This window comes from Meleagris gallopavo, chromosome 15 (assembly GCF_905368555.1).
Source record: "Meleagris gallopavo chromosome 15, MGAL_WU_HG_1.1, whole genome shotgun sequence".
Taxonomy (NCBI): domain Eukaryota; kingdom Metazoa; phylum Chordata; class Aves; order Galliformes; family Phasianidae; genus Meleagris; species Meleagris gallopavo.
Window position 1 is genome coordinate 13836832 of NC_139418.1, and position 13936 is coordinate 13850767.

Genomic DNA, 13936 nt, shown 5'->3' on the forward strand with positions numbered 1-13936 from the left:
TGTTTATTGCTTTTGAAGGGCGAGCCCGGCATGCAAGGAAAGAAGGTAAAACAGTGATTTTGCTTTACTTTGCTGAGTGCTAGACTAGGGAAACCGCTTCCAGAGGGTGATGGAGAAGCTGCAGTGCTGGCTGCATGTAGCACCCCAGTGCTGTTCCCCAGGGTCCCTCCAGTGTGCTCCATGAAGAGCTGCGACTGCACAACCCCAAAGCGCAGATGCTGCCATGTAAGAGCATGGCTTTCATTACAGCAAACAGGCCAGAAGCTGCAATCACATCTGCCCCGTAGACAAAAAGAATGAAATACTGAATGCCAAAACAAAGCAGTAGGTCTGAGTCCTTTTGCTCAAATAATTCGAGCTTGACTGAGAAGCGTTCGGAGGATGTTATCTCCCAAAAGGCCCTGTGGTGGGCTCTTTTCCTGGGAGAGCCCAGGGAAAGGCATGGCCACACACAGTCTCAGTGTGGTCAATTCTCAGGGGTAGGAGAGGAATTTCCCACACTCAGAAGGACAGATGCTCTGTTTGGGTTGGGTGTCAAAGACTGGGAGATGCACGTGTCCAAGTTTTCTGTTGTTGGCCCTGTCAAGAAGTGAATAAATCACTACCTTCATCCAAAACCAAAGTGCTGACAGGGCCCAGCCGTTCCCTCTGGTTGTTTTGCCCCAAAACAGACATGGCCATGTGCATTTTTCAGATGACAATTTGTGTAAAGTTCTGGTAACTGCCCAGCAAAATTAACCTCTTAAGAATCTACAAGGCAGTATTACTTCAGGAAAAGAACAAAGCATGACACATGAGCCCCAGAAAATCTTCTCCTGGTGCTAGTGGTCACAGTGAAGTCCATGAGAATGAGCGATAGTTTGCAGGAGGCCTGTAGGAAATTAACAAGGCTCCCCAGTACCCTTTGTGGGTCAAATACATAGCTCTGTGGCTATGCCCCATACCTGTGAACAGAGAGGCTGACACAGAGCTGGATAGGAGCAGAAGGCCATGCTGCAGGCTTTTCCTGGCTTCCTGCAAACCCGAGTGGGGCTCAGATCTGTGCTCAGGTCAATGAGGATGAATGAAGAGTTGAACCCAGATGGCACATGTGTACAGGCTCTTTGTGTTTCACTTGATATGTTTTGTTTCACCAGGGTGATGATGGCATCCCAGGGGAACCAGGACTTCCAGGCTTTAAGGTGAGTGTCTTCTCTATGTCTATCTAATGTGTGTGCTTGGCAGCACCTGTTGCTCTCTGGCTTGCTTGTTGGCACTGCGGCGTGGTTGGGACATGCTGAGAAATACAATTCTGCCTGAATATGGGAAAAGAACAAAAAACAGAGAAAGGTGTGTAACTCATCCCTCTGCCTTGGTCACCCTGCCCAGAAAGCCTTGAGTTTACAACTTGTTGGCTGTTGCAGAGAATTGCCGTGGAGAGCCTCTACTTGCAGAAATAATTCAAACAGCGTTGCTGGCAATGGCCTGGGCTTTGGGATGGGGCATTGTACCCAGTGGGCTCTCAGTTGGGAGCCTTTGGACTGCGGTTGTGGAGCCAACATTGCAGATGAACACACAACCCACAGCCAAACTGCTAAGCCTGTAAAGCTTCCCTTAATCCTGAATGTTCCCCATTTTGCACGTAGGCAACGTGATACATTTTAGGCTAAAAACAGAGCTTTCTTCACTTGCACTCATAAAAGTAACAATAAAGCAAGAAAACTATAACCTGGAAAAATCTATTCTGCATCCTAACCATATAGCATTCATCTAAATGATCTTGCTTTCAGGGAGAAAAGGGAAGCACAGGTCTGAAGGGAGAGAATGGCACGGACGGCGCGCCAGGACCCAAGGTGAGTGCCGGCCTGTTGGGGAGGCACTGTGCTGCACTGCATTTTGGCTGAGTTGGTGTCATAAGCCTTTAGTGTCTAAATAAAGTGCCAAATATGAAAGAAACAGGAGATTTTGAGAAGTATTTTACCCATTTCTGGCAGCTTAATGAAAGCTGGAGATGAATGTAAGAGTTTCCAAAAATCATCTCCTTTAATGTTTTTCGTTGAATTGCCTCTTTTTTCCCCAGATAGGTAAATCTCTGATCACGTTTTGACCTTCACGCATTGATTGTTGTGGTGTCACTTCAAAGTGGAGAGCGCTTATGTGCCTTACTGTTCTACTTATCTTCAGAACTGCAAAGAGATGTAGTAAGACAGTCTTGATATGTTAAGTGGTGATGATATAACATGGACAGCATTCATGAGCCGCTATTCCTCCTCAGCTGCTTCTTATTTAGTCTGATCTATCCTTGGTCTTTCTGTATTGAGCAGCCGTGACTCCTTCCTAGACTATGTAGGATGCAGAAGTGTGGGCTTGGATGACCCTCTCACGTTTTTTGTTTTAAAAATATGGTAGCAGTGCTTATTTGTTCCACCTAGGGTCTGCTGAATTGAAATTTTACTACGAAGACTTCTTGTGTTTGTATATTTATTATTTGTTACTATGTCAAGGGCTTTAGTATGACTCATTAATAGACTTCCACGGGTATGGCAGAAGGGGCAGTTCTGAATCCTGAGCTGAACTCCAGGTCACTGCAGTGGGAATATTAAAGCCATTCAAAACTCACAATTTAAGAAATAATAATAAAAAGTAATTTGCACAGACTTCTTCCTTAAAATCGCCCTCAGAAATGGTTTAAACATGTTGGCTGAGACTTTCCACATGCAATATTCAGCCTAAAGCAAGCAGAGAAGCTGCAGCACAAGGAGCCAGAGCTTGGCATGGCGGGAGCAGCAGGCAGCGCTTGTGATACCATGAGATGGATGTCTTCCTGCTGCCAGCTAGCTCCTCCAGCATCATTCTGTGCAAAATACATTTGCTCTGAAGTCAGATCTGTTGGGCTTTTTGTTTGTTTTGTTGTGTTTTTGGGGGGGGTTGTTTTGCTGGGTGCAGCAGTTCCTTGTTGGCACCATACTTTGCTTTGAATCTAAAATGCATGCTGGCATCTCATGCCATTTAGCTAGTTGTAGGATAAATATTCCATATTTTCCTTGGTGTTTCTGAAACACAAAATATGATCTGCATTTTCAGGGTGAACCTGGTGAGAAGGGAGGAGTCGGCTCCATCGGACCCCGGGTATGGATGTTCAGGATTTTCCTAGTAGTGTTTGGTGTGTTCACCATGCTCCGAGCTTCCCCACGCCACCTCCTCCTGTTTAGCGTGTTGTCAAATAGTGTAAGGATCAGTTCCGTGTTAGGAAATACAGATGGTGCATATTAAAACAATACCAAATACTGCCCGTGGAGACCGCACTGGGAAATGCAGTAAAATCTGATTATTCTTATCAGCGTGGCCATCCTGTCATCATTTTTTCTTTGTTGTAAGAAGCTGTGAATAGGATTACTCAAGTAATGATTTTGATGCACCCCTCAGTTACGTACATTTGGAAGCTTTTGAGGTTTGGATGGATGACAACTGTCTATCTAGGAACTCATTACATTGGTGCCTTGGTAATCCCCCCCAGACTCTGGGTTGCTGGGTCCCTGCTGTCACACAGCCTGCTTCTCAGGTGCTGCAAAAACTAAACAGGTTTGTCCTCGGTTGCAGGGTCCCCCTGGCCTGAAAGGGGAACAGGGTGACACGGTGGTGATCGACTACGACGGCCGCATCCTGGATGCACTCAAGGTGAGCTGGTTCCTGGGGGTGGCAGGGAGGGGCTGAAGTCTTATGCTACTTCTACTTCCTGAGGTCTTAGCACAGAGCCAGCCCAGAGGGCAGGGTTTATTCCGCCCTGTGTGTGGCTTTCACTGCAAATTGTCTCTTGTTTGGGTGTCCTTGAAGGCAGTGGGAGGATGGGGTGCAGTGCCTGGGTGCTAGCCTGCCCCAGTGCCTGCCAGGCCTCTCCCTGCTGCTTGTGTTAGGATAAAAGAAGGCGAACAGAACAAATACGTAATTACAGACACATTTAAGAACCATCCTAATTGTTTTATAACAGGCTGCAGGGATACACAAAGTGGTGGTAATTACCGTTTGCCAGATGTCTGCATGGGTTGCTCTGACAGGAGCACGGCATGCAGCTCCGTGAGTGGAGGCTGTGGATGGAGCTCATGGGGCGGCCCCAGCAGATGCAGCAGGGTCCATCTGCAGGACGTCCCTGTGTGTGCATGTGGACATGGCTGAGAGCACACCACGCTGCTCGGCCATAGGCGTTCTGCTTGTCTGTTTGCACGCTTACCATATGTGGGAAGAGAGCTTGGAGAAGTGATTGCTTTACGCAGCTTCCAGTGTGATTAACGTGGTAATGTTTGAAGGGCAAAAGGTGTGATACAGGGTTGTTTTTCAGCTGGGAGGCCGTGAGTTTGCTGTTTGAGATGACTTGCACATCATAACGTAAAGTGTTCTGTGCTCTCTGTACCCAGCAGAATGCAAACCATACAATCAAATGTGGGCCTGCTGCATGGCTCGGGGCGTGTGTTCCCTTCCACCAACACCCTCAGTGCCAGGGGCTGAGCTCACGGGTGTGTTTGTGCTGGCACTGAGCACACCGTGTGCTCTGTGGAAGGTGAAGCAGTTGTGCTCATGCCTCTTCTGTTGGCTGTTTTTTAGGGCTCACCAGGTCCGCCAGGGCCACCGGGCCCACAGGGCGCTCCAGGCCCCAAGGTAAGGCTGACCACCACTGCAGGCTGTGCTGCTGACAGAGCTGGGTGTTTATTAGTGGCTCTCATGTCATAAGACTGGGCAAATGTCTGCTAAAATAAGACAGGGCTTGGGGCTTGTATGGTGAAGGAAATGTTCCCTAATGCTTCCTCTAGCTGAAAAAGCAAGTTTTCATACAGCAGCCAAAAGGGGCTCTCCTTTCCTTGGTCTTTGGCCTTCTACAGAGGCACGTGTCCCAGGAAGGAATCCCTCTCTGCCCTACACCTGAGGGCTGAAATCCTGGTTGGTCTGCTCCTTTGCATGGGGCAGGAGAGAGAAGAAAATGGGGGAAAATGCTTGAGTTGGGTTTGGGAGTGTCATAGGTTGCAGTATGAGCCCCACCTCCTGCCCCACACCACATGCTGGGGCAGTGCCTGCACACTGTTACTGTGTCCCTGCAGCACTGCCACTGCCCTTGTTCATAATTGATCACCAGTAACTTACTGTCAGCTATAGTTTTCTTTAAAAGAAAGCTTAAGTTGTTTACCAGTGTGTGTCAGCACATGGGACAGGACAGGATTTTGGTGCTGCCCAACCTCAGCCCAGGTTGTGCTGGGCTGATGAAGCCCATCAGATCTGGGTGTCATCCTCACTGCTGCTTAGCCTATAGCCACCATAAATGAGTAACTTCTTTCCTTGCAAAATTTCTTCCTGGGATTATTTACTGATTTAATTTACTGTTGTCTCTGCTTTCTTTGTGTTGCTTCAGGGGGAGCTGGGCCTACCAGGTCCACCTGGACTGGATGGAGAAAAGGTACACAGCATGGTTGGAATGGGTGGAATGGTGCAGGAGAGGCTCAGGAGCTGAGTTAGAGAGAAGTGACCTGCGTGTCTGTGGTGGCTGCCCCTGTGAAAGCCAACATCAGCCTGCCCCTAAATCCCCTTGTCCTATGATGCTGCACCTCCCTGAGTTAAACACTCAGCTCTGAGCACGCAGATGTTGCTCTTGTCCACATCTGCTGAGTTAAATGGACTACTTTTACAAGTTGTGAGACTCTCAAATTCTGACGTAAACCTTCCAAAAACTAATTGCTGCATTCTTTGCTGTGGCCAAGCAAAATTCTGCTGTGTCTGCAAAATCAGTATGTGTGAGTTTTAACATTAAAACATGTTTTCACGAGTTGGCGCTGCAATGGGGAGGGGGGGGGAAGCAAAACAGCAGAAAGACAGAAATAGGTTGGTTGTTTGTTGATTTGGTTGGTTCTGTTCAACACCCGTATCTGTGTTCTGTAAAATTCTAGGGTCCCAAAGGAGCTAAGGGTGACCAAGGCAGTGCAGGAATCACAGGACCGAAAGGAGAGACAGGAGAAATGGGCTTATCAGGTCCACCGGTATGTCTGTGTGCTGCAGTGCATTGATTCCTGCAAGTCTTGGAGCGTGGTTGGGTTTTGTTGAGCTGGGCAGGGGCTTGTCCACACTACACTGCTTCAGCTGGAGGAAGTGGGGAGTTGGAGTGTTTCTAACTAACAATGCTGATAGTGGCTTATTTCAGAATAAATGAAATGCATGCTCCAGCCTGGGGAAAACCTCCTTTTCTCAAATAGTTCTGCAGCTATTGCTGGAGTGAGGGAGGATGGCGTTTAGGGGAAGATAAATGCATTTTTCTCTTGTTCTTCTTGGGAGATGCGGCACTTGAGTGCAAAATCCATATCGTATCTTTTAGGGAGCAGATGGGCCAAAAGGAGACAAAGGAGACACTGGATCACCGTGTTTGCAGAACAACCACGTAAGGCGCTGACACCACACAGCCTCTTCCATGAGGCAAGGGCAGGGGAAGTTGCTGTGTGCATCAGTGCAGAGCACAGGACAGCCTTCTCCATGAGAACTTCGGGATGCCTCTAAATGGGGTTTGTGTATTAGGGAAGATGAGGGAAATGATCAGGCACTGTATAGGTACTTCAGACTTTGCTTTGGTAATTGAGATATTGAATGCTATTTTGTTTTGCATTAAAAACATACTGTGCTTTGTGCTGTTTTATAGGGCTTCTGTTTTTTTCTTTTTTCACGCCTTGTGCTTAGTATCAAAATTCATAAACTTTTTTTTAGGTGTTTATTAATGACATATGAGCTCTAATTCTGATTTTTTTTTTGAAACAAAAAGGCTAGTTTCTTTGTGTCCATATGGAAAATGATCTCATTTTCCATTGTATCTATTTTGCAACTAGCAAATGTACTGAGTAGCATGGCCCACGCCTCTCATTTCTGAGGCCAACCTGATTTGTGTGCTTACTGAGATCCATTTACCTACAAATTCTATGGGCACCTCTTTGGTTAGCAGATACCTGGATTACCTCTATTAAATTAGAGGACAGGCCACAGCAGTCGTGGGCTGTGTGAGGTTTTCCTGAGCTGCCTGCTTTCTCTGTGTCTCCGTTCCCAGCCCCATTAATGTGCCATTTAATTCCTTCATGCAGATCATCCCAGAGCCAGGACCGCCCGGATTGCCCGGCCCCATGGTAGGATGATGGGACACTGGCATGCACAATAGAGCTGCGGAGTTACCATGCAATTAGTGAAAGGAAAGAGGGTGTTTTGTTCTGTTTAATCTGGGCTGCTGTCAATTTGGGTTCCCCACCACGGTGGTGTTGATATTCCCACAGATTTGCCCGGGTCAGTTTTTTTTTGCCATTGATTGCAGCGGGAGAGGATGTGGGCAGTGATGTGAATACACACAGTCATTTTCAGTACAGGTTTCTGAGGTGTTTGGTACCTACAGTGTTCCAAAAGGCCGAGGAGCTGCCAAGGGAGTCAGGAAAGCTGGGAGACCTTCACTGGTCTATGGGCACCTCGGGGAGACCACGCAGGGTAATGCTTCACAACCACACAGCGTTTCTGCACTGCTGCACAGCTCTCCCTCCAGAGCTGACTCTTCAGCATTTTATTGTTGCGTGTTATGCAACGCAGCCTTTTACAGTTCTTTCCCACTGATTTGACGTAGGAGAACCAAATAAACTACCACCTGTCTTGAAAAAGAAATATTTAGCTATTGTCAGCCCGTAACTTTAGCAAGAAGCGGTTTGGGAAGCAAACGTAGGGGTTTGTTTTTAAATTCTGCTTTTATAATGCACCATTGTCTTTCCTGTAGGGTCCTCCAGGAATCCAGGGGCCTAAAGTAAGTCAATAAATCAAATGTCACCCACTGTTTCCAGGCTGCCACTGCGTTATTTGCAGCACCACAAAGGACTGTCAGCTCTGGGGACTGATTTTTTTGTTCACTGTTTGTGACAACACATCCCTTGATTGTGTTGTTCAGCAGTTGATGTTTTTGAAAATAAGCCATTCTTCCTTCCAAATACGTTTTATGATCTTAAATTCACTATGGAGTCCTGTCAGCCTGCAGCACATGGAAGTCAGGGTTTCCAAACTCACACACTGAAACCTTTATTTTCAACTATTTCTTGTATGGTCTGGTCGAGAGGAAAAGATTAACAGCAGCAAGGGTGTGAGCTGCTGGGAGGTGTCCGTGTCCCAGCTGTGTTTGGGGTTGGTGCAGCGGGTTTTATGCTTGCACTGTTCTGCCTGAGAGCACAGTCCTGCTTTTTTGCACCAACTTCCCACCTGAAGCTGTTCCCAAGGCCCACGTGCTGCTTGGCTGATGCCAGTGTTTCATTTCTGCAGGGCTTGGATGGTGCAAAGGGAGAAAAAGGTGACAGCGGTGAGAAGGGGGAGCACGGCGACGCGGGCCCAGCTGTGAGTTGTTTCCCCACATCTCATTTCTGACTGTTGGCAGAGCCCAGCCTTACAGCAACTTTCCTAATGCTTTCTTTTCTTTCTTTTAACTGTCTTCAAGGGTCTCCCTGGTGCTCCAGGGCTCATTGGATTACCTGGTACCAAAGGAGAAAAGGTAATCATTGATGTAGTTAAATCTCCTTCTCCCTGCTGGAGCTCCACAGAAGCTAGGTTATTGGTGGCCAAAGCTTTTTCCTGGTCAAAGCTGCTCATTTTACCAACATTCGTCTCCAGAACCTCAGCTCCAATGAGTTGCTGTTTTCTAGCATCTGTCAGCATTTAATGACAGCAGTTGGGGGTACTGGTTGCTCCCTGAACAACCTGGGAGCACGTCGTGCCCAGACAGGCAATGCTGAGTGCACAGACAGGTGTGCAACCCTCACCATCTCCACCAAACTTTGTATGTCACCAAATGGAAATCTTTGCCTGCTGCACTGAAATCAGTCCAATGTGTCTTGTTTTTGTTTTTACAACTGCAGGGAAAGCCAGGAGAGCCGGGATTAGATGTGAGTATGTAGAAAGTTAATTGTGATGTGTCGAAATGTGAATCACACACATGTGAAGGCCATCAAGATTGCTTGCTGTTCTCACAAATATACATAACTAACACTGCATAAACTGTTCTCCCTTACTTAGGGCACCCATAGAACGATGTCAGTAGGAAGAGGCTTAACTCGAGGCAGCAGTTGGATGGCTGTTCCCACTGCACAGCAGTACCGTACCATACAGGGTACCTCTGCTCAGCTGAAGGTGCTGTGGGGGCTTTCTCTCCCAGCTGAGAATACTTGTATCAGATTCAGGAAACCCAAAATCTCTTATAGATGAAATATTAGCAGGATAGTTAAAGCATTCGCTTTCCCAATAAATTTATGAGATACAAAGACAGAAAGGAAGAAAATGCCATATTCTTTGCTGGTTGCTTCTGTTGATTTGAGATACTGGGATGTGCACAAAGTAAGCTTACACCCCTTTTCTTTTCCCACCAAAAAAAATCCATAACAGGGTTTCCCAGGTCTCAGAGGAGAAAAGGGAGAGAAGAGTGAAAGAGGGGAGAAGGTGAGTGTGGGTTATGGCTGTAAGGGTGCTGGCGGGGATGAGCAAACTGGGGCAGGACTGGCTGCTCTTTCATGTCCTGCAGCATGGGTTCCCCTCCAGCTCCAGTGTTTCGTGGTTCACTGCTGTAAGCTTCTTCCCTCCTTGGCAGTCTGCAAACATTGGGGGGAGCTGGAGCAGTCTAGCCAGCTCCAGGTTGGTAGTTTTGGTTTATAGACCTTGAAACTGAGTCCCAGTCAAGTTTTGTTGCAGGAATCCTTAAATAAAAGGGTGCCTGGCTGGTGGCTGGTGCCGTGCTGGGAGCTGGTGCTCCAGCAGTGCTGGCAGGGGCTGCCCAACACTCCTTGCTGCCAGATACCAACCTAGTCTCTAGCAGTAACTGGTGACTTAGCCACCCTATTAAATTATTGCTATCCTGCTTTAACTGAAGACTTTCAGTCATTTAATTGCCCGATTAAGGTTGCACCAGTGCAAACATCCCTACTCGGGACGCTGCAGTAACTCTGCAAAGTAAAAACAAGGCACATTTCCCCTGCCAGCCACCCCTCTGTTCCTGATACTATTTTCCTTTTGCAACAGGGCGAGCGAGGGATACCAGGGAGAAAAGGAGCCAAAGGGCAGAAGGGGGAACCTGGCCCTCCCGGACTGGACCAACCCTGCCCTGTGGTACGTCTTCTGCTTTGCTCATCTGAAGTGTGTGTTGGAAGGACTGAAAGGGGATGCAGCTTTGCAGCCCAAGGAAGGGAGGGAGGATTTGGTAGATCTTTAGTTTGCAGTAAATCAGAGCAGATGGTTATTGTTTTCTCACTTTTCTTAATGGTTTGTTTTATCTGCACTGCTGGAAGTTCAGTGCTCGCTTTAAGGGCTTCTCACTGGCCAGATGGGAACAAGCCACAGCAGTAAAAATAAAGAATCTTTGTGTAGGGATCTTCTTATTGCAGTCAGGAACAATGGGCTTCAGTAACGCTCTTCAGGAGATAGCGTGTCCTGGTGAAGCTGCCTGCCTAGATTTTGAGTACATTTGCAATTGGGGAGTAACTCCGTGCAGCGGATGGGAGGCGATTTGAAAGCCAGGTCAGCTCTTTATCCCATCATCTCCCCAAACTGAGCAGGGATCATGCTGACTCTAGCTCTCCCGCGTGGGGAAGTAGGTTGGTGTTGATAGCACGTTAATACAGCCAAGGCTGTGTGATGTATGAGCCCCAAGGCTGCCAAAAAGTGCTTCTGGGATCAGAGACCTCCCGTGTTTCTCAGGATGAGATAGCAGCTAGCAGCTCAGATCTGTCCTTTCTCAGACACATCCTGAGCCACCGTTGTGCTTCATGTACACGAACAGCCTTTCCAGAAAACCTGTCTTGATGCTCAGGTCTGAGGAAGGTGGGATTCTCCAGGATGTTTCAAACCTTTTATATGGCTCGGCAAGAAATTCACCCTGGTTATTTGACCTGGTAAAATGTACCTCCTTTTACTTACTGCTGCTCGTTTAATGACTGAAACCAGAGATAGCCATTCCTTAAAATGCTGTGCGGTTTTAGAATGAAAGAATAATTTGTGTCAACTATTGAAACTGCCCAAATGTGACTATTACATCATAGTTCAGCTGCACTTAACTAGTAGTGCCAGCTATCTGCTTTAACTCTCCGAAAACACATTCCTTGTCCAAATGCGTGGCTTTCTCACCTCGCCAGCACAGCTACAGCAATCAAAGCTGTCCTGGAGCTCCACTGTACCGGCAAAAATGTCCTTCGTTCATTGCGCTTTATTTTGCTTGGAGATTGAATGTGAGCTACAAATATTTTGGTTTTGATGGATCACCTTTCCTCTCTCAACATGCTGGATGATTTAACCCTCATCTTTTTCAAATGAGAATCTGTGCTTTGAGCACAGAAGATATTTCCCAGATGACAGTCTCTGTGTGTCTGTGAACTCCCCATCATAAAACAACTCTGTTAATTTGCTGTGTCATCAGAAATGGATGCGCAAAGTTCTGAGCCCATTCTTTCTCCTTTCTGCTCAGGCACTGATGCCTGTTCAAGTAAATCCCATGTCCTTTATCATTCTCAACAAGCAGTTATTATTTTTTCTTAAACAGGGAGATCGTAGTATTACAGGCAGCAATGGGGATCCAGGTCTGCCAGGCCTGGATGGGGTGAGCGTGCCCTGCCCGCTGGTACAGTACCTGCTCTTCCCTTTCTTGCATGGCTTGTGTGTGTCCTGCTGTGGCCAAGTCCCTTCCTAAGGCACGAATCCCACCAAGGAGAGAAGGAATGCAAAACAGCAGAGCTGGAACAAGATGCTTCACTTTGACACTCAGAGAAGGACACCACTGGGTTGTGCCTTTTTCCTATTGCCTTTAAATAAGGAGGGTAGGCCATGGGAGATCACACAGGGGACTGTTCGACTCTTTTCAGCAGCAGATCCTAAAACTCAGTTCTTGTTTCTCTGGGTACCTGTGGCCCAGTTCTGTTCCCCTTGTGCACCAGCTGGGTGTTGAGCTGCCCCAGTGAACAGTCCTGGGTGCTGTGACTGGAGGTCGTGGGCCCTTTGGGCACTAAAAGGGCGTTTGCTGCGTCACTGTGGAGCTCAGGTTGAAATCCTCTGATTACGCAGAGAGGTTCAAGCTCTGCTCGCTGATCCAGAGGGTTTTGCGTGACTAGCTAAAAGAGATCATTGTTTTATTTTCATTTTTTTAACCATAGAAAATGCTGCATGTTAGATGATTTGCAGTTGTCTTCAGAGAAACAAAAGGGCAGTGAGTTCTCTTTCAGAAAGTTAAATTGCTTTCATATGTGTCAAAGAAACCAATTATTAGCAGCAGGCCTGCTTCAGCTCTTCGTATTTACTCCCCAGAGATGTTATATTTGCTAAGCATGTCCTATCCTAACTGTACAGAATACACAAAGTCAAGCTATATCGCAGGCACAGTAGGGGCAGAAGGGGATTTCCCCTACAATTGATTACAGTGACCAGTTAATGCAGCAGATGTGCTTTTTCCTGCCTGTGTATGACGGGTTACTTGTCATTAGTTGTCATTAGCTGTTGCACGCTGCCGTGGGAGGTTGTCCTCCTCCTTCCCCCATTGTAATCATGGGGGGCTACTGGATTCTCGATGATTCTGTTCAGTTCTGTGGTGTGAGCCTCAGCTGAGGCTTGTGAGCTGACCAGTTGTTCTGGAGTCATTCAAGTGAAGCATGGTAGAAACATGTGGAGCTTGATGATGGCCAAAATGAGTATTTTGAGTGTGCAGAAGGGAAAAAAAGCCTGGGGAAATCAGCCTTGTGACCATTGGTGTGTTGGGATGTGCTCTGACAGACCAGGTCAGGATGTCTCCAGGTGCCAGAACCGCTCTGCATGTTGTCCCCATTACCCTTCACCTCCTGACCAGGCCAATAAATGTCAAGGACTAAAATGCTGGCTTGCTGTCAGCAGAAAACTGTGTGTGCTTCCAACTACCGTAATGTTATAGGCAAGTCTGAAAATAACTGGACCTGTCACACTAGGAGTAGCTGGAAAGGGTAACCTTACATCACTGCATCTCTTTTATTGGGCATAGGCTATTTTACATATAAAATCAATACAGAATACAAAAAATGTGATGACTGACATTTACAGTAAAAAATGTAAAAATGCATTTTGACCTCTGTTTGCACTAGCAGTTTTCTCCACTGCAAACATGTCTTCGTGGCTTCCAATCTGAGGGAAGGGTTGGTGCATGTGTGCTCTCTGTAGCTCTACATGCAGCAATTCATGCAATCAGAGATCCAAGAGCCTTAAAAAATCCAGCATCAGAAAAGGCTGAAATAGCTGAAGTCAGCTATTTCTGCTAACGTAGCTTGAAAAGTTGGTCATAAAAAGTCCATTCCTCTTCTGAGGGCTCCTTCCTTGTCAGTGTTTTCCTCCTGGTAAGTAAGCTCTTTCAGCTTTCTCATTTCTGTATACTCCATCCATCTCCATCAGAAAAAGACAAGTCTTTTCACTCCCTTTACACAGCCCACAACCTATCCAATTTCAGTCAGTTCAGCAACTCGAGATTTCTTAAAGAAACTAAGTACTGCAGGATCAAATTGAACACAGAATATCGTGAAAAAATATATTAACCCCAACTCAAGAAGCATGTATGAACAAAAGATACATTTCCACATCATGCTTTCCACAAATAGGTCTGATCGCAAAAACACTACTTTTTAACGCAGATTCTGAATTAATTGAGGTTCCAGATTTTGTGTGTGTTCACTTTTGTTGCAAGGAAGTGTCAGCTTTTATTTTGTTTGATCCTGGAGCGTATTTGATTTCGTGTTGTGCTTGACGCACAGATCACACTGGCTGTGTATTTACTTTGTGCATATACAGTAACTTGTTGTGCATGGTCCTCGTCTCTTACCGCACTGCTAACGCTTTTATCGTTTAAGGACTGAGCTTTGGGTTTTTGGTTCTGACGCTTAAACTACCATCAACAGAAATGAAATCCATCTATTCTGTTTTGCAG

The 13936-nt window shown here is 46.7% G+C and overlaps 1 protein-coding gene across 1 annotated transcript in view; it reads left to right on the forward strand.

Annotated features, from left to right (window-relative positions):
* COL23A1 (collagen type XXIII alpha 1 chain) overlaps positions 1 to 13936 on the forward strand; it is a 157574-nt gene that overhangs the window by 135296 nt on the left and 8342 nt on the right. The window contains exons 11-26 of the mRNA XM_085236426.1: positions 19 to 45; positions 1137 to 1181; positions 1770 to 1832; positions 3064 to 3108; positions 3580 to 3657; positions 4579 to 4632; positions 5378 to 5422; positions 5910 to 5999; positions 6332 to 6394; positions 7083 to 7124; positions 7754 to 7780; positions 8287 to 8358; positions 8459 to 8512; positions 8877 to 8903; positions 9400 to 9453; positions 10030 to 10116. Of these exons, the coding sequence (XP_085092552.1) occupies positions 19 to 45; positions 1137 to 1181; positions 1770 to 1832; positions 3064 to 3108; positions 3580 to 3657; positions 4579 to 4632; positions 5378 to 5422; positions 5910 to 5999; positions 6332 to 6394; positions 7083 to 7124; positions 7754 to 7780; positions 8287 to 8358; positions 8459 to 8512; positions 8877 to 8903; positions 9400 to 9453; positions 10030 to 10116 (873 nt within the window). The remainder of the gene's footprint in view (positions 1 to 18; positions 46 to 1136; positions 1182 to 1769; positions 1833 to 3063; positions 3109 to 3579; positions 3658 to 4578; positions 4633 to 5377; positions 5423 to 5909; positions 6000 to 6331; positions 6395 to 7082; positions 7125 to 7753; positions 7781 to 8286; positions 8359 to 8458; positions 8513 to 8876; positions 8904 to 9399; positions 9454 to 10029; positions 10117 to 13936) is intronic.